Genomic DNA, 19,371 nt, shown 5'->3' with positions numbered 1-19,371 from the left:
TCATTTCAAAGCTGTAAATGGGCTAGCCCCATTCTCAGACCAATGCCATAACATAATATTGCCCTCTGACTCAACTCCAACCATAAAAAACAGTATATTGTGCCAGCTCAAAGCAAATTTCTGTTAGCAGGGTTTCTGCAGAATTTTTAAGCTCAAATTTAAGGCTTTAAGACCTTTTTTAAGACCTGCATGAATAAAATTAAAACTATGAGCGATGTCTATAGTACCATATTAAACTGTAAAATCGCTGTAAAAAAAAAAAAAACATCATTTACAGTTCACATAGAAGTTTTCACAAAAACGAAGTTTTATAAAATAAGCAACTTTACATTTCAGCCTTTGAACCATTGTTAAGAAAATGGATGAATCAAATGTATTAATAATTATATTAACTTAAACAATTATTATCAATACATTTTTATATTAAAAAATTGAGTATGTTATTGTGCTGGTATCTTAAAGACTACTGTGGACAGTTGACAGTTTTTTGGCCATATTTACCTTTAAGCCATTTTTTTCTGTGCACAATCTTTTAAGTCAAATCCTTGCATTTGGGTTGTTGCCAAGCAAATTAAATCAGTATCAACAAAGTTTTTCTTTGCAATGCAGAAGAAAACGCATAAGCTGCATTAGAAATGGCATTTAGATGCATTTACACACTATTAAACGCAGTTCTAAGGGACATTAAATACTTTAACCTGCATTTACAAATTCATAAATGTGACCCTGGACCACAAAACCAGTCTTAAGTCCAGAACCAGTGCCATGGGGCCTGGACTTAAGCAACCATTCTACACCGCAATTAACTTCCAAAAATGTATATTTCCAGAATTCTTTGTTCGTTGGTTTATGATTACTCGATAGGAATTTTTAACTATAATTTTATATGAAATCACAACAATCAGTTTCTACAAGGAAATATTGAAGATCTAAGCAACTGGGAGAAAAAAAAATCCTTTTTTTTTTTTCAATATAGAAAAGTTATCTAAAAATTCCAGGCTAAAACTTACCGGCTATTCTTTTTTTATTTCCCTTGATCTACTCATAATGATGCCAAGCTGGGATGCTTAACAGTAAAAAATTATTGTAGAGTTGTGGACTTATAGAAAGGATGGTTTTTAAGGACATTATAGAAGGGAACAGAGATAAAATTGATCAATAAAGTCTGAAGGAAACATTTTAACCTAAATATCAGTCATGCATTCCATTATAGAATTACATATGCCACCTCATTTGAGGGAAGCAGACGTTAACTCTGCACTGATCCAATATCATAATTAAAAACAGCACATCGCCTGTCATGTACTTATTTTACCACCTTCAAGGGAATTAGGTCAGTTTGTCCCTCCACCAATGAGGCTATTCTGGTCCACACTTTCACATAGTGCTTGACACTGCAAATAATCCATCATCATCACATGATAATCATGGTCAATACATTTTCATTACATGAAATGTGGGGGTTTGCCCCAGTCGCGACAAGCCGGCCCCTAATGATTGTCATGTCTCATTATGAACAGAGGCCTGAAGTATACTAATCTCCAGCCCATGTGAAGTGTGTAATTCCAGCACTATGGACAAGCACGCCACTATTAGCAAAAAACAGGAGCATTTCTCTCACCTCAGGACGAACAGGGTCTTCAATGCCCACAACACAGATGCAGGTCAGGTCATTCAGAATGTCAGCCTCGTTGTCCCAGTCTGGCTCTGTTGTGAAGTCCCTCATGGCTATGCAAATGGTCCTTAACCCGTCACAGGCCATTGGCTCGATCACTTTCCGCACCATCTCATCCCGATCTTTGGCCTTGAAGACACGTGGCTGGCCTGAAGCATCAAGGATATGGGAACACCTGACAGAAAAGAGAAAAGTTGAATAATCACTACAAACTGCAATGATTACATTTTGCTGCAGGAGGAAGATGCAATAGAGGAGAAAATAAAGGGGTCATATTTTTCTTCATATCTTTCATATAATTTAATTCCCTTCTCCAATAATAATTTTAAAAAAGTAAATTATTTTGCTGCTGTGCCTTTAAGAAGTGCCAAGTTAATGCTTCAGGTTTGTGACATTAGAAAACCAAAAAACCTCAGAACTTTTCATCATATACCAAACTCAATCTCTAAATATTAAGTAACATGTTATTCCTTATAAGACAAGACCCCTTTAAGAGCTTGAGAATCGTTTATTTTGCATACTTGCGCAGGACAATCTCAGAGGCGCCTTTGCTGTACATTCGGAAGCCGGGACCACTGGTGTTCTTTAGGACAGTGCTCATGCTCTTCCGGGAGGAGTTGAATGTGTAAACCTTATAAAGTTTCTCCTCAGGAACCTCTTCTCTGATAGGCTGATAGTCTCTCTTCAGGTCCAACACCAGACCAAGAAGGGCACACTCTGTCTTATTACCCACGTGCCTTGGCAGACCCCCCTCCTTCTCAGAAGGCTATGAGAAAGAAAGATGTATGGTAAATAGTAGTCAAGAAAGGTTCAAAACTAAAAATTATTTAATCGATATTTTCAGAGAAAAAAATGAATAACTTGCAATCATTGAAACATATTGTGGTAGACAAGTAAAGTACTGAACGGACATAAGAAAATGTCCATATATTGTTTTATTACACATCTTTGAAAATAAGTCTTTCTCTGCCTGACCACAATCCATTTTGCTAAGTGTTTGAATTGTTAATCTGTTTGATGTATCCTAAAAAGTAGTTCAGACTATTGTCATTTTATTAAATTACATTTAAATGTATGCATTTAGCAGACGCTTTTATCCAAAGCGACTAACAGTGCCTTTAGGCTATCAATTTTTACCTATCATGTGTTCCCTGGGAATCGAACCCCCAACTTTGCGCTTGATAGCACAATGCTCTACCAATTGAGCTCAAGGAACACTATTTTATGATTATTTATTGTATATACACAAAGTATATTGTACAGAGCAAAATAATACTTTGAATTTGAATGTTATTTTTACATTATCAGTTTTCATTGTAACTATTTTTTAGTAATTTGTTGTGCTTTTGTCTTTTTTTATATTCCTGTTTATATTTATTATTATTATTTAATGCAATTAAAACGCCTTATGTAAATGGCTCCCTAGTCATTTTGTGCTGTCTGCTCTTGGTAAGTGTGTTTTGACTGGGGCTCATTGTGAACTTCTAATTTGACAACCCTATAATTAATTAATAAACAGAAAACAAAACAGATCATTCATTTATCTGCATCTCATTTGTGTATGGCCAATTCTTACCAGGATCTTGGTAGTGTAGGCTGAGTTTATGGAGATGCTGTTCACCAGTATCTCAAGAGTCTCTTGATTAATGGCCTCTGATTCAGGAATGCTTTTATAGTGTGTGTCGCCTATGAAAGCCTGCACGACTGTCATGCGATTCATAGTCAGCGTTCCAGTTTTGTCAGAGCAGATGGCAGTGGCATTGCCCATGGTCTCACAGGCATCCAGGTGCCTCACCAGGTTGTTGTCTTTCATCATTTTCTGTTGAATTAATTAGGAATTAATGTGGTTATACTCAGGTAAAAGAAGTGTGCTTTCACCCTCAAACATAGCTTATCACTAATGTAAAGAATCAAGCTAAGTTTACTGACTTATACAGGTTTGTGGTGGTGAACTAACCCAAAGGCTCTCACCTTGACAGAATAAGCGAGAGAGATAGTGACAGCTAGAGGCAGCCCCTCGGGCACGGCTACCACCAGCACGGTCACGCCAATAATGAAAAATTTCACAAAGTATTGAATGTAGATTGGAGTGCACTCTGCTGTCCACTCGCGGCCCTGGACGCCAAATGTATCAATGACAAAGTACAGGATGAGGATGATGACGGTCACAGCAGACATGATGAGACCTGCCGGATGAGAGGGAGTTTCAAAACCAAATGACTTTTTATTCATAACAGCAACAGCTGTGGTCTGATGTGCTCAATCTCAATATTGATTGGGTAACTGTAGGAAGTAGGGTAATTATGTGGAACACATCCCAAAGGGACAAGTCTGTTTCCATACTGGGTGACACTTTTTCTTTAGGCAGTAAGTAAATCAATCCTTGGGAACAAAATGAACTAATTTACGGAATGTCTGAAAAAATTGATGTGCTTTTGTAAAAGTCAACACGTGGCTTATTAATATAAATAATGTGCTTTAAACTGCACATCGTTTGCTATGGTTAATATGGCATCATCTTCGAGACATCAGATGTAGGTAAATTGAAAAATGTTTTTCAAAGTTTTACGGATGTTCTACTTTTCCAAAGTTCAAAAAGGCTTAAGTGCACCAACACATTTTTACTCTGAGACATTTTTATTAATAATTAATCTAAATCAACAACAAAAATCACTTCAAAAAGCACAGTAAAAAACTGTGACAAAGAGATATTTAACCATTTTAGAGTTAATTGGGCACACTTTTCACAACATTTGTGTTGTCTTCTAACCTGCTTTTCCAATCTGAACAGCTAGCCTGGTCAGCTTCCCCTGCAGGACCGACTTCTCTTTCTTGGTGATGTTGACCTTCTTTTTCTCCTTTTCTTCTTTCTCCTCCTTCTCCTCTGACTCTGCACCTTCCTCACTCTTCAGCGGTTGGATCTCCAAAGCAATGCCATCCTGGGTCTTAGCTGTGGAGGTTGATTTTTAAGGAGTGGTTATGAGAACAAGGGAGGAACATGCCAAAAAAGGATGGAGGGAGATGAGAGGTGGGGGAATGGGGAAAAGGGGAGAGAATGGGCAATTCAGTAATAGCTAGAGGGCAAGTCACACAGTGGGTTCCTAGAGAATTATACAGAAGAACCATAGCAGAAGCACTTGTTTAATGTTAGTTGACTTTGCTTGAGTGAATTTGGGCAGGTAAAGAGAAAACTCTAAATTCTCTTAACCTCATTCCCCGGCAGGTTAAGATAGACACTCTGAATTAGGTAGGATCCAAGCAGCACACAAGCCATTTCAAGCAAACCGGACTCTACACTTGCACTGGACAATGAGCTACTCAATACTATTATAAATATTAGGTATGTAAAAAATATTCAAGTTTAACCCATAATATACTTTTTTTTTTCTTAATAAATTATCTTAAATTGGCATTGAAAATCTCTTTTCTGGTTCAAAGACCATTTTATTAGCTTATTAGTCTAAAATCAATTTGCCTTTTATTTATCTTATGGTTGCCATCATGGCTACACTGATGGTTGCATCTACTTATGTTCCATTCACTTTTAAAACTTACTGAACTTGTGTTATATTGTACTATGATTAACTGCACCAAACTGGAGTAGACATAAGGGAATAATATTTTTTTTTATAAGAAATTATCAAGGCAAACCAGCTGGTAGTTAAAAAAAAAAAAAAAATTAACTTGAGTCAAAGATCCAATTCATTGATCCCTCACCCCCAATTCTCATTAAGTCTCCATTTTAAAACATACAGAGGCCAAGTCGTTTTTTATTTTTTAGTTAGCCTATGTATCATCTCAAACATGGTGTGCAACAGGCTGAAACTCTGTAGAGCCTACCTGACCACCAGTCACAACAAACAACTGACCAGAACTGACAGAGCTGACCAGAACAACCACACATGAATCGGGGATTGATGGACGGACTGACTGTCTGACTGACAACACAAACAGACGCACGCACGACGGACACGAGAATGATTTACAAATAACTTAAAAACAGAAAAAACGTTCCAAACAGCCAGATAAACAACCACCACGAGAAAAACAAGGACAAAAAGGAAGACGAAAAAGATCAGAGAGATTCTGGTTTATTTTTCCACTCCCAAAAGAAGTGTGGAACCAGAGAAAAAGGGTAAAGGAGAAAGAAAAGGTCAAATTTTGACCAAGAGAACAGTGTACAAGACACCATGAAGTCCTGAGCCACACCCTAGAAAGAAGCAACAGTGAGAAAAACAAAGAGCTAAAGTAATGGACAAAAACAACAACCCACAGACGGTCCATTTTGCAAGGGTGCAACTCCCACATAAGCCACGCCCCTAAGCATTACTTTCACGTCATAAACCATCTATGAAACCGTGAACACCGTAATAGGCAATGTGCAGATGCACAAAAAGATACGGATGAATAGGAACAATTAATAAGTTAACATGAGGCCCTGTTCATAACACACTGTTCTTGCTATACACTGATTAAAAAAAGGCTGGACTTCATTTTAATCATCAGGAATTGATTAAATTGTGAAAAGTGGGTGTTTTGTACAGGATCATACCATGGAGCAAGACCTGAACACAATTAAAATCTTGCTAAATAGCCTTCTGGCCAACACTTTAAGACCAGAGAAAGACACTGCTTTCACATACTTTGTTAAACCAATACCAGCTTGTGTAAGTGTTTGTGTGCTTGAGACCAAGGGCAAAGGGAAGGAGATCTGTGCAGACAAAAAGAGCAGCTCTGTCTGGAGCAGATGCTCAGTCCCTGAGCGCTACAGGGGGTGGGGGTGAGGCTGGGGAGGGGTTGTTGGGGTCAGCCAGGGCACACTCTGAAAAACAGTACAAATGTTTGCAGATGACCCGGCCAAGCACACAGAGAGAGTTTGCCTCCTGAAAAGGAGAGACATCTAAATGTCAAATTAGTGAAAAATTTGATCTACAGAAGTAAAATTGATACATGCAATCATTAGGATTGCCAATGATAACATGTTCACGTATGATATTAAACAATACGTTTAAGGTTTAAGGCTGAGTTTATCAAATTCAGTCCTTTAAACGAAAGGCATTTGAAGTTTTTATGGTGGAAATTAAATAAACATATGTCCGCCTAAATATTATTTATGTGCAGAAAACATTGCAGATAATAGGGATGAGAGTAAGATGGTCGACTAGTTGTCCAACCATGAAGTACTGACCATCACCAACTGACTGTCCGTCTAGATGGAAAAAGCTTCTTTTTTTTCATTGTTGCAATGCATGTCTCACTATAGAATAAAAATAAATAATAAAATACTTTTATAAATAATATTTTTTGTGGGTGTGTGTATATTCATTTCAGAAACATTCAAGAATGGCGTAGAAAAATGTTTAAACTAATTTTAGATTAATCGAGATTTATAGCAACTGACAAACTTTGTATGAAGAGGAGTTGCGGACTTGCAAAGTCTTCTGGCTGCTTAGTGCTGTTTCCAGCACGTGAGAGTTGCACCCTTTGAGAGATAAAGCGAGGTGTGAAGCTCCCCCGGGCTCAGCAGGAAGGGGTAAGCAACAGAGAGAGACAGAGAGAGAAAGTGAGCGAGTGAGTGAGTGGGACTGACACGAGACTCCTCTGCTGAATGGGGAGGTGGGAGGGGGAGAGGGAGAGGGAGTGGGAAAGGTTACCTTTGTTGCGATTTTCAGGGGGTCCTTGTTTTTTACCTGTTTAAAACGAGAGAGAGAGGGCGGAGCGCTGATATTACATGGCTCAAAGTAAATAAACCAAAGACAGAAGAAGAAAAGAAAGAAACACAACAACAAAAGAATAAAAACTAGATAAGTAACACTACATTACATGAGTATATGTGGGATTGGATGCATCATCTATAGAAGAAGACAAGGACTGGAGGGGCTTTATACAGGGTACACTGACGGCTTGGTCATTGTTTTTGACTGTGGCATACAGCTGACAAAACCTCATTACAATTTAGCGGTTTGACACATTTCCAATTTTTTGTTCGCTTGCATCACAAAACTATGATAGTGCCAACAGGGTTTGGCTGAAACCAAAAAGCAGTTCTCTCAATTTTCATTGGCAAACACATTCAACAGAAAAATATTTTTGGAACATGAGGGGAAAAGGGAAATTATGGTAATTATCTGACTAAAAGACAATGACGGAATAGTCATTCTAACAAAAATAAAAGAATCTAAATATTCAAAGTTTCAGAGCTGCTCTTTTAGCAGTGAGACAGCAAAACATTTAGACCAGTCTGACTGCTGGTTTACAACCCAACAAACAGGAAAATGAAAGACACACTGTAGGTGCATTTTGTCGGGACCAGTGCATGCAGTAAGGACATACTGCATGCTGAATTGGAGACGGAATAACATGACCGGTATCACTGTTTCTTTGACTGTTCAATTATCAGTGTTATGCATGTAATGTTTACAAAAACTTTTAGCCAATTAAAACTAACTAGCTCAAACTAAGCTTGAGCTAACTGAAAGATGTAGAAAAACTAAATTTTTAAAAGATAAAAGATTTAGTAAAATTGTAAGTGACTCAAGGGACATTGTACATCTTCACTGACATACTGTGATTAATCCCCAAATAAAGGCTCTTACCTCTGGCAGGCTGATGGTAGGTAACCTCCCAAACAGAGAGGTAGCCTGTTTACTCACTCAAAGAGAGAGGGAGTTATCCAATTGAGAATGAAAGTACATTAGTTTCTCACCTTTCTTCACCTTCTTCTCCTCATCTTCACCGCCGGCGCCCAAAAGGGTGAAAATGATTCCAGTCTGAGAATTCAGGCCCACGGCAGTGACCACCATTCGGCCAGATCCCTCCATCACATGAGTTCCTGTTAGAAAGCAGAAGGAAAGCCTTCACGAAACTGGTAGCTACTGGTCAGCACCAATATCACTGAAATTTCATTCTTTTGATAGCAATTTCAATATCATAGCAACAATTAGCATGACAAAACAGACTTTTTTATTATTCAATATTAACAAACATTAAATAATGTACATTTAAATACTAATAAAAATGGCTTAATTTGCACTTTAATTAATTTGTCTTTTTTTTTGTTAAAGTAATGTTTTTCAACATAACTGAGTAAAGTTGATGACAAAGCTAATTAAAATCAGTGAGTGGTTTTACATTTTTCCAGTCAATACTAGTATTTGATAAATATGAATAAACTGTAATTTAAAAAAAAATAAAAATAAAAAAAAACACTCGATAGTAGTGTGGTGTGGACTAGTTGCTAAAGCTCAAGGTTGGCAAGGTATGTATTAAGTCTGACATCATGAGTCACTGTTTCTGGGTCCAAATGCTCTTTCAAATCCCAAAAAGAAATCAACAAACATTACTTATATACAGTCATGTTGTGCTACTAGTACTATGCTATGTAGTACTACCGAAAAAGCATGGTCCCAACCTTATCTCCACGCCTAAAATATCAGTTGACCAAAGAGTGATTCATCTTTTCTGATTCATTACAATTAGGGATGCTCTGACTGATCAGCTAACGATCACTATCAGCCAATAATCGCTATGGGGAAGTTAATAATAAACAGATCTCAAGCTGACGACACACTGCATTCAGCAGTCTCAATCTCTGCCCAGTGCATGTAAAATTATTATATTTACATTTACATTACATTTAGTCATTTAGCAGACACTTTTATCCAAAGTGACATCAAATGAGAACAATGGAAGCTATCAAAAACAACAAGAGAGCAATAATATAGAAGTGCTATAACAAGTCTCAGTTAGCTTAAACGCAGTACACGTAGCAAGGGCTTGGCAAGGTTGAGCTGAAGGTGACGGTCCTTCATCCAGCCAGAAATGCCTGTTAGACAAGCTGAGATGCTAGTAAATAACGTCGGATCATCAGTATGGAATGAGAGGTAGAGTTGAGTGTCATCAGCATAGTGTGATTACAATGATGAAGGTGAGACACAATTCATATTTATTTATTAAACAACTAACAAAGTCACCTGCACAATAGAGGCAGTGCTGCATCATCACTAAATTGTATCATTTGCATTTTTTTTCTTTTAAGTCTTGCCAGTGTTTAAACCATTCAGCACTCGTGTGCTCTCCAAGAGAGCGGTGCGCTCGTGCAAACTCAAAGTGCACACATAAGGTGTACTCACAGCTCACTAAATCAGGCTTGCACTGTTTGGAAGCTATTGTGCAGTAATTGCCTCATGTACAAATAAAAATGCACTGCACGATCAAACATTTAGATGAGACAATTATATATTTGTGAAAAAGTTCCAAAAGTTATTTAATATAAATTTTAAAGTTACAAATATATAACGAGAATAATAATTTGACAGGAGAACAAAAAATATGCTAATATAAAAATATACATTTACCACTTTTTTCTGCTTTTAATGACATCAGCACTCAAGCTGACATCTCATTAAAACAGCTTTTTTCCCGTCTTCTAAATTGTGTTTACTTTTCTGAAAATCCTAATACTTTGGGGGTTTTTTGTCCATGTTTAATCCTAGATTGTGGTCTCTTTCGCACCCTACAGCAGATGTTAACAAGGGGATGCGACCAAGAAAAAAAGACATTCTATCTCACCAGAAAGGAGCATGGGATCCTTCTCCAGAGATTTGCGGACATGATCGGACTCCCCAGTCAGAGAGCTTTCATCAATCTTCAGGTCATTACCCTGGATCAAGATACCATCAGCTGGGAGAAGGTCACCTGATGGAAAAGAACATGGGGTGGTGAATGACTGTGGGACGACTTTAAAAAAAGAGAGGAAGAGATACAGAGAAAGACACATTCAGCAATTCAGTGCAAGGAGAAGAGCAGAGGCTGATTTGGATCTCTCCTGTGGCTCTTGGACAACCCACGCGTCGCCCACATTGCAGGCACCATGAGCAGCAGCGCAGTGACTCACGCAAGCCGGTAAGCATGAGTCATGAGCCATGCTTTGTGTCTCAGAGAAGACTGGCAGTCACATATGATCCATCAAAACCGCTGGTGAATTCAATGAGGAAGTCGCCTCTGAAATTTAATACAAAGGCAAAGAGTTCTGGGGGGAAAACTATGCTTTATAAATGCCACAGCGCTCATAAAGCACAAATATGGCAGAGATCACTGGATTCACATCTAGTTCAGTAACACTGCAGACCTAAATCAACAGATTTTCAACGTATTTCTTCCGTTCACAAACGTGAACTCTCACCGTATTTGATTTGTGCAATATCTCCCACGACGATTTCAGCCACCGGGATCTGGATGACCTGACCCATGCGGATGACCGTGAACTTCTGTTCCTGCTCGATGCGGCTCTGCAGCCCACGGAACTGCTTTTCTTTACTCCAGTCGTTGAAGGCGGTCACCAGCACAACGATAATAACGGAGAACAAGATGGCGGCACCTTCAATCCAGCCTGCCTGGGCCTCGCCCTCATCCTCAACACCAGCAGATGCTTGGCCACAGTCTGGAATTACATAAAAACACCAAGAGCAAATCAATCACTAACAACATCCTGTGCAAACTAAACGTAACCTTTAAACAGGTTCATACAACCTTTAGAGACCATTAAGCATCCAAGCAATAACAGCTGCTGCACACTCATGTTTTTATCAGTCTCTGTTCTTTGGAAAGTTCTTTCTTGCCAGAAACATGTTTTATTGCAGATTTACACTACATTGACCTAATTTCCTGCTGGGGGACTTAATGACTGTCTAAGGTCATCCTTGTGGTTGGAGCCATAATAATGGGTAATAGGAAGAGCCTGCAGTCGCAGCCAAATTCAAGTTCTCCGATTTCAGAGTGGTGCTTCTCAACAAAAGTCCCAAATGAGGCTGTTATGAAAATATAAAGACGCCAAAATGTTGAGTCACTTATAAAAGTCAGGATCAAAACATTAGTCTGTTTTCTGGACAGTAAAGAAAAGGTTGAAGCTTTTCTTCGATCGTTACAGCTTCTGATCCAAAGCTACCTGAGCCTAACTCGAAGACCATTCAAATTTTATTCAAAAGTAGGATTTTTATTAAAAGTAGGATGCATTAAATTTATCAAAACTGACAGTCAAGAAATTTGTAATGTTATTCTTTTGCTGTTCTTGTCACCTTTATATTCATCAAAGAATCCTGAAAAACAATGTTTCAAAGTTACCATAAAGTATTAAGCAACACATAATAAAAAATAAGTCCTTCATGAGAACTAAATCAAGATATTATAATGATTTCTAAAGGCTGATGTGACACTGAAGACTGGTGGAAAAAAATTCAGCTTTGACAATCAAGGAATAAATGTATATTTATTGATTATAATTAATAAAATTAATAACAATATTTTGATTTGTAATAATCTATTTCATTATTGCTATTTAAATTTTTTTAATAACAATATATTGCATTATTGCCTTTGAACAGTAGTGTACTTGGCATTTTCTAATTTTATCATCGTTTTGATAGTTAAAATGTAGTGTTGAATGTCATTTACATTTTTGCTTTAGTAATAATAGATGAGCAGTCACTTCAGGAACTAGCAGAACTCTGTCGCTAAAGCAAGATTGTTATGGGAAGAAAATACATCTTTACTGAAACTGCAAAACAACATATAAGCATCTGCTACTTGAAGAACCAAATCAGCACCAGACTTCAAACTATGGAAATTAATTTTGTCTGGTACAGCATTAAGAGTGTTCTGCAGTTTCCTGCTATCCATTATGATGCTCAATTAATACTAAAACTTTCAAGTTCTATCATTTATATTTTTACTGAAATATGGTTATTTCTTATGAAATATACTAAAAGAAACAGTGTTAGTATACTTTCATTTACTTTGCATGAATGATATCAGTATATTTTAACATCTTGTGATAACCTGTGTAGGAAAATAACACTGAAGCAGTCTTTTTAAAGCAACTACTTACGGTCGTTGCCTTCCCCTTGTGGATGGTAGAAGGACAGGCCGAGAGAAATAATGGCTGCCACCTCCAGAATAATGAGGGTGACATCCTGCAGGGCCTCCCATACCAACTGCAGAAAGGTCTTGGGCTTCTTAGGGGGGATGAAGTTTTGACCAAACACTGTGTGACGCTTTTCCAAATCAGCAGGGTTACCAGAGAGGCCTGCAGAAAATACAAACAGTATTTATTATATTTCATAAAAGGTAGTTTTGACTGTATTTTGAATCAGTGATTAATTACACACTTGAAACAGTAAGTTCTTTCAACCAACACTCACATTAACCATTTGACCTTTAACAAAAAAAGACACATTAATACCATTATTATATACTGTTTATAGGGAAAAGTATTTTTTGTCATCTTAAATGTTAATTATTTAACTGAAATTTTTATTTGTTATTTTATTCTGTTTTTCTCTGTTCTCAGAAGCACCGCAGGTGATTGATCATCTGTTGTTGCTCTGTTGTTATTTGCAGACAAATGAGATGTACTGACGAGTAGCCAATGCCTTTTTATTTATTTTTTTATTTATGTAAAATTCAAAACCCAAAGTCATATATATATATATATATAAACTCAGAAGTGGCAAGGACAGCAAGCCAACTTATTTGTCCTCAGATTCATTTAATATGGAAACAATTAAGAATGCCTGGCTGGCATCTATGGATTTTAAAACGCTCTCCATGCCATGTCAACTTTCATAAGTGCTTTCAGTGGTAGATGGGGTTGGAATAGCCAATGCACATGTTCATGGGGTTATAATTTTAACACACACACAGAATAAAAGCAGTCAGATATTTCAGCGTTTCAGGTGGATTATCATGGATGTGTGTGTCAAGGTTTACAGGAGCAGCGGAACAATTAATCAGTGTTGAGAGCCGGGAGTGCTTGTAGCCGATAAGCCCAGAATATTGAATGAGTTTTAGCCTTTGCTTTAATCAACCAGAAACTAGCACATGGGGTTTGGAAGGGTTTAGGCTAAATGGAAATTTCTTTAAATGGATTTCTCACAGAAACCCTTTTGAAACAAGTTTAGTCATTTTTTCTCTTTAATCTCTCCATACTTGTGATTTCTTCCCCTGACTTGGCTAAAAAAATAAAAATAAAGTGCTCTGCCAAGATGTTACCTTGCTCACAATCAATACACATTCACAATTTGCAGACAGATCAGATATGATGGACTGCTCTTTGTCAACAGCAGGTCTTTTTGAAAAAGCACTGAATATTGTCAGTACTGCTAAATGAATTATTATGCAACAAGAGGAACATGGGAGAGGGCGAGAGCGTGTGTGCATTATCCTTCAGAGACGCAGCTGTCGACTGACCAGCCTGTTGATGATTGACACTGCAGCAAGGCTTCAAGGGGGGATAGAGAACAGAAAGCTAGCAGCTGAGAATTTAGATAAGATCCAGAGGATTGATACAATAAGACCATGGCCATGTGTGATTGAAACCTGTGTGATTTCATAGCCTTTTATTATTTTGAAATGATATGATAATTTTTTTAAATGTCTGTTTTTTGTCCACACTATGAAAGTCCATCTGTTGTTTTGGACCCCACTGACTTGTCATATGTGCAAAAGCATTTTTCAAAATACCTTTTGTGTTGCACAGAAGTACGTACATCATGAAAGACTAGAATGACAAGAGGGTGAACAAATGATGTCAATTTTTTACTTTACAGATTAGTCCATTACATATTTATTTATTAAATAGTTGGACACAATAATTAGATTATGCCTTTAGTGAAGCACATTTCACCATGTTTAAAACTATTCTTAAAACTATTCTCCCTCAAAATCCCCAAAAATCAAAACAGCCTGCAGATTGCATTTGTTCCTTCTAATAAGAGTCACTGAGACCAAATATAGGGTATGGCGTCAAATCAATGACGATATTATCAGAGCGCACAACTGATGCTGGCGTGCGCGCTAAATCGCTTCCGCGAGAGGAAAACTAAATCGGACGCAAGGAAAAGGGAGCCCACAAGTTCATTTCAAACTCTTGCATGGTCATCATTTCTCCCAATCTATTTTATCTCTTGGTGAACTAATGGTCCATTCCAGGCCAGTCCGTGAGTGAATTGTATGTGTGTCAACATTTACAAGATTGGGAATTAGACCAAAAACATCCTGGTGCTCCGTATGCAATATAAAGTCGACGTGGCGTTTAAGCATTTCAAGGGTCTTCTAACATCATCTTGAGTTCTTTATTTAGGCTGGATGTTGTTTTTCATACCCTTTAACAAAGATGCAATATCAGGCCATACACCAGGTCTATTCCCACAAAACTCCCATGTTGAAGTGAGTCAGACTAGAGGTCGACATATATATCGGTCGGCTGATATTTGTCATTTTTTATTATATCAGCATTGGCCGATATCCGTGTTTAGTAGCGCCGATTTAAAGTCAGGCATGTCGGCGGGCAGCCCACAGTTATTGGTGCGGTGGAATTTGCTGCTGCCGCATGTGAAGGACCCCAAGCCAAAACTTTTAGAAGATTCAACAACAGTCCTGGGAGATAAATGTAGTCAGAGAATTTCACTCTGTAAATGGGGTGGAGAAGTTGGCAGCTCTAAAAAACACTGCAGCATGATTGAGGTTAGGTTCTGTTACTCCGCCCCGCTCACAGACAGCACCGTGCTCGGAGAGACAGCTGTCCTGGAGCTGCCCAGAACGGAGAATGACATTTGTTCGGAAGCATGGTTTGATGCAGACAACAGCCAGGTTTCCATCCAACTCATTTGCATTTAGGAATATCAATATTCGATAATTTCCATGATCGATCGTCGTTTAAATTAACGATCAATTAATAACCTTAATGCTGCAAAATGCATCTGCAGCGGTATTATTATTATGTGCAAAAGTCACTTGGAAAAAAAGATTTTTCACCCTAATTAAAGGTGTTTTAGTCTGAATAAAATGCTAGTAGCAGGACTGTAAAATGAATAGATGTGATTATGATCATTTGATAAAATGAAGAGATCGCGCCATACGTTTGAGATCATTTTACTTTGTTGACTATTTCCCGTCAAGGAGACCACTGAATGTGCCTCTTTAAATTATTTTGTGGTGCTCGTTGTTGTATTTTAAAATGCAATTGCAATGTTTTCACATGACACTATAGTATTAAAAATAATATTATCCCAAACATAAGTGTGGTGCTTGTGGCTGTGCTGCGCTGTCATTTAACCGCTTTTTTTCACATCAAACATTTTATGCCAGTAATATGACCAATACTTTTTTGTTTGATCCTGTTCTGCAAAATGTTCAATTTTGAATTTTTGTGTTCCGCTAGCCCTATTTGTTTTTCAAAAAATCCGGCATTTAAAGGGCATTAGATCGTGACAGTGCATGAGTGCTTGCATACGAGGATGAGTGAGCATGGGTTTGGGCAGATGTATTTGGAGGTTATTGCTCGCGTCTCGTTCTGCACATATCCAAATACCTCCATATTCGCAATGTATCTGAATGTTAAACTATAATATATATATATATATATATATATATATATATATATATATATATATATATATATATATATATATATATATATATATATATATATATATATATATATATATATATACACACACATTTTATTTTTTATATTTCTTAGTTTTAATTTATTTTTATTTATAAAATTCTTTTTATTTTATTTAAATGTATATTTAAGTTTACATTTAGGTTCCAACAAACTTGAAAAATTATGCTTTATAAATTCTCTAAAACATTTATGTAAATGATTAATTCATATTATATATATATATATATATATATATATATATATATATATATATATATATATATATATAACCTGTTTTATATATTTAATACTTGGTCAGTTTATTGATTTGTTTGGTTAACTTTGGATACATTTTTTATTTAAATACAAATTAAGATTCGAGAGATGGTTCAAGTCAGTGCTTAATAAATGATGATAAGTTTAGAAATGTTGTGCATCCACTTATTTTTTGTGTGACATTTTAGCATGCAAATGAAGGAGGAAAACATCAAGATATCAGCCCTAAAAATCGGCAAAAAACTGTGTACAGTGGGAAAATTATAGAATTGTCCATCATGATTATTTTTTAAATCAAAACCAAGAGAGAGAAAAAAAAAATCAACAGTAATAATGTGATGATGTAAGGACTGACAGATGGAGGTCTCCATTCAAGAGATCATCAACTACAGGCACCCAAACATTATTTATGTGTATACGCTAGAGGCTTACAAGAGCTGACTGCTTCCAGACAACTGAAGTCACATCTATGGCTGGGAGGCTGTTGCCAGGGGGCTGGTGTCAAGGTGACTGAAACAGAGGCTTTGAAAAAGGATGCTGAGGGGAGACGGATGTGATGGTAATGGAGGAGATCATTAATAGGGCTGCAGAGCTCAGCAGGGCTGGGCTGACAACCAAGCACAGCAGGCTGCATTCCAACTCTGTACACAAATTAGTTCATGAAGGAAAGATGTACAAATATGCCAGCCTTTCATTTTCTTCATAAAACGACACTGTTCACCTTGGTTTGCAGTATATGGTATTTTAATCAATATACAATATATGCAATGGAAATGGAGAAGCGTGAAAGAGATTTGAGATGCCGTGTCATCAGCAAATATTTGCAGTCACAAGACATGTCCACAAATGGTAACATGGTGATGTGTCACATGCTTTGGGCAGTAGAAGTCTTCTTCCAACACAGAAATAGAGAGAGGAAGGACATGGACATTATAAATCACTAGGTACTGATCTAGCCTATATTATGGGATTCACTCCTTCAATTTTAAGTTGCACAGATTGTGCCTAGTCACTGCCAGATTGACCAATTTGTGACTGGACAGATCATCAAAAATGAAAATGGTGTCCTCATCTGAACTTGAAATTTATGTGCTGTTATTTTCTCAACAGACTACAAAAACTTTTACCCATTTAACAACAGTTAATAAACCAGTTTTATACTAATGTTAAAATGTTTGGGGTCAACACTTATTCTTTTTTTATTTTGAAGAAATAAATACTTTCATTTAGCAACGATGCATTAAATTGAACAAAAGTGAGTAAATACATTAATACGTTTATTTGTTACAATTATATAACTAAGAACATATTTATTAGTAACAAAAGTATCACATTTTAAACAAATGCCATTTCTTGCATTTATAAATTTTACTTGAGCACCAAATCAGTGTATCAGAACGATTTCTGAAGGATCATGTGAAGACGGAAGACAGGTGTAATAATTGCTTAAAATTCAGCTGTGCCTGGAATAAATACCTTATTTCACATTGTTATAATATTTAGATTCAACTTAATGGAATTTTTGGGGGATTTAGAAACCAGACTCATTTAATGCAAGAAATTTAGGAAAATTGTATCAAACCTTAGAACTTGAATTCCACCTTAAAAATCTCTGCATTTGGTTTTGCTCTCTTGGCCAGGATGAGAGGTGAGAGAGAGGATTGTGAACACATGGACAGCATAAGGACTGTGGTTGTCTGGAGGAGAGCCAGTCACACCCCCTACAGACACACCAACTCTCTTTTCTCTGAACATGGCCATCATTCTCTCAGAAAACTACCAACCTGAAGTACACAGCCTAGCACTAAATACACCAGGATAACACACCATGTCCACCTTTCTTAGGCTGTTTATTGTAATGTAAAAAAAATGAGGGCAACATGAGGGCATTTCATTCCTGATTCAATCATTCATTAAATGATTCAGTTAAATAGCAATGACTCACTCATTAAATTGACATGCTGCCACCCTCTGGTGGTTTTAATTTTACATTTAAAGTTTCATATATTGCAAATATCAGTATTCAACGTTTTAGGTTTACAATATTAAAATATTATTTATGCATTAACTGCAGGTTAAATGCATTTATGTCCTGCATTAATCAGTGTGTAAATGCATTTAAATGCCATTTCAGATACTACATCTGTGTTTCCTCTTAATTGCGATGCATTTTGTTGATTGATACATTCATTTGCTTGATAATAGCCCAAATATCTTATTTTAATTGACTATATAATAATCAAAAAAAAGAATTTGACTCAAATGATAATGCACACTTTTAGAAAAAAATGGCTTTAAGGTAAACCTTACCATAAAAGGAAAAAATCTATTTAAACTTATTAAAAAAAGATTAATTTCTGTCACTGCTGTGAACTGACCACCACTCATAATATGGAGAATATAAAAAAGGAATCCGCTGTCCACTGTAGTTCGAGATTTTTGCACACCAACACTTCAAATCCCAGAAAATATTGAGATATAATTTTGTGTCAATATTGCACACCCTTAGCCTACAGCCATTCCATTCAATTGGCTGAATGTAAAATTTAACACTGCATACACCATCCTAACCCTCACCAAGGAAGAGCTTAATTTCAGGTTGTTTACAAAAGAAATCTGTCAGTGTTCTCTTCATTTTCTCTCTTCTTCAGTCCTTTATTTTTCTCGTGGTAGTTAGCAGAAAGCAGTGACAGCGATTTACAGCTAATATTAACCATGCATTAAAGTTCAGAATATAAGGTTAAAATCTGTTAATATATAATTTGTAGTTCTGATGATCCTAAATTTTTGCTGGTTCTCCTAACTTTATGATGCTGGGAGCACCAGTGCTACAAAGTAATGAAAGTTAATCTCGAGACCTGCCTCTTCCTCACAAAAAGCCATGGAAAGTAGGGATGTAAATAACCGTGAGCCGGTTGAAATTCAATTCAAATATTGATGATTCAAATCGGTTGAGATGCTAAAATCAAGATTC

The 19,371-nt window shown here is 36.8% G+C and overlaps 1 protein-coding gene across 6 annotated transcripts in view; it reads right to left on the bottom strand.

The window, feature by feature from the left end:
• Nucleotides 1–19,371, bottom strand: part of LOC113055221 (plasma membrane calcium-transporting ATPase 2-like) — an 85,359-nt gene that overhangs the window by 24,398 nt on the left and 41,590 nt on the right. For 4 of the 6 annotated variants that reach the window (XM_026221311.1, XM_026221305.1, XM_026221307.1 and 1 more), the window contains exons 3-12: nucleotides 12,561–12,758; nucleotides 10,860–11,117; nucleotides 10,247–10,372; nucleotides 8,382–8,507; nucleotides 7,330–7,365; nucleotides 4,446–4,625; nucleotides 3,647–3,861; nucleotides 3,252–3,494; nucleotides 2,197–2,441; nucleotides 1,622–1,850 (exon numbers count right to left, since the gene is read on the bottom strand). In XM_026221311.1, the coding sequence (XP_026077096.1) occupies nucleotides 1,622–1,850; nucleotides 2,197–2,441; nucleotides 3,252–3,494; nucleotides 3,647–3,861; nucleotides 4,446–4,625; nucleotides 7,330–7,365; nucleotides 8,382–8,507; nucleotides 10,247–10,372; nucleotides 10,860–11,117; nucleotides 12,561–12,758 (1,856 nt within the window). The remainder of the gene's footprint in view (nucleotides 1–1,621; nucleotides 1,851–2,196; nucleotides 2,442–3,251; nucleotides 3,495–3,646; nucleotides 3,862–4,445; nucleotides 4,626–7,329; nucleotides 7,366–8,381; nucleotides 8,508–10,246; nucleotides 10,373–10,859; nucleotides 11,118–12,560; nucleotides 12,759–19,371) is intronic. The other 2 variants (XM_026221310.1, XM_026221308.1) reach the window with 1 other exon arrangement.

The sequence above is a fragment of the Carassius auratus genome, chromosome 36, assembly GCF_003368295.1.
Source record: "Carassius auratus strain Wakin chromosome 36, ASM336829v1, whole genome shotgun sequence".
Lineage (NCBI taxonomy): Eukaryota > Metazoa > Chordata > Actinopteri > Cypriniformes > Cyprinidae > Carassius > Carassius auratus.
Note: the sequence above shows the minus strand (reverse complement) of the source record. Positions and strands in the feature narration are given on the sequence as shown.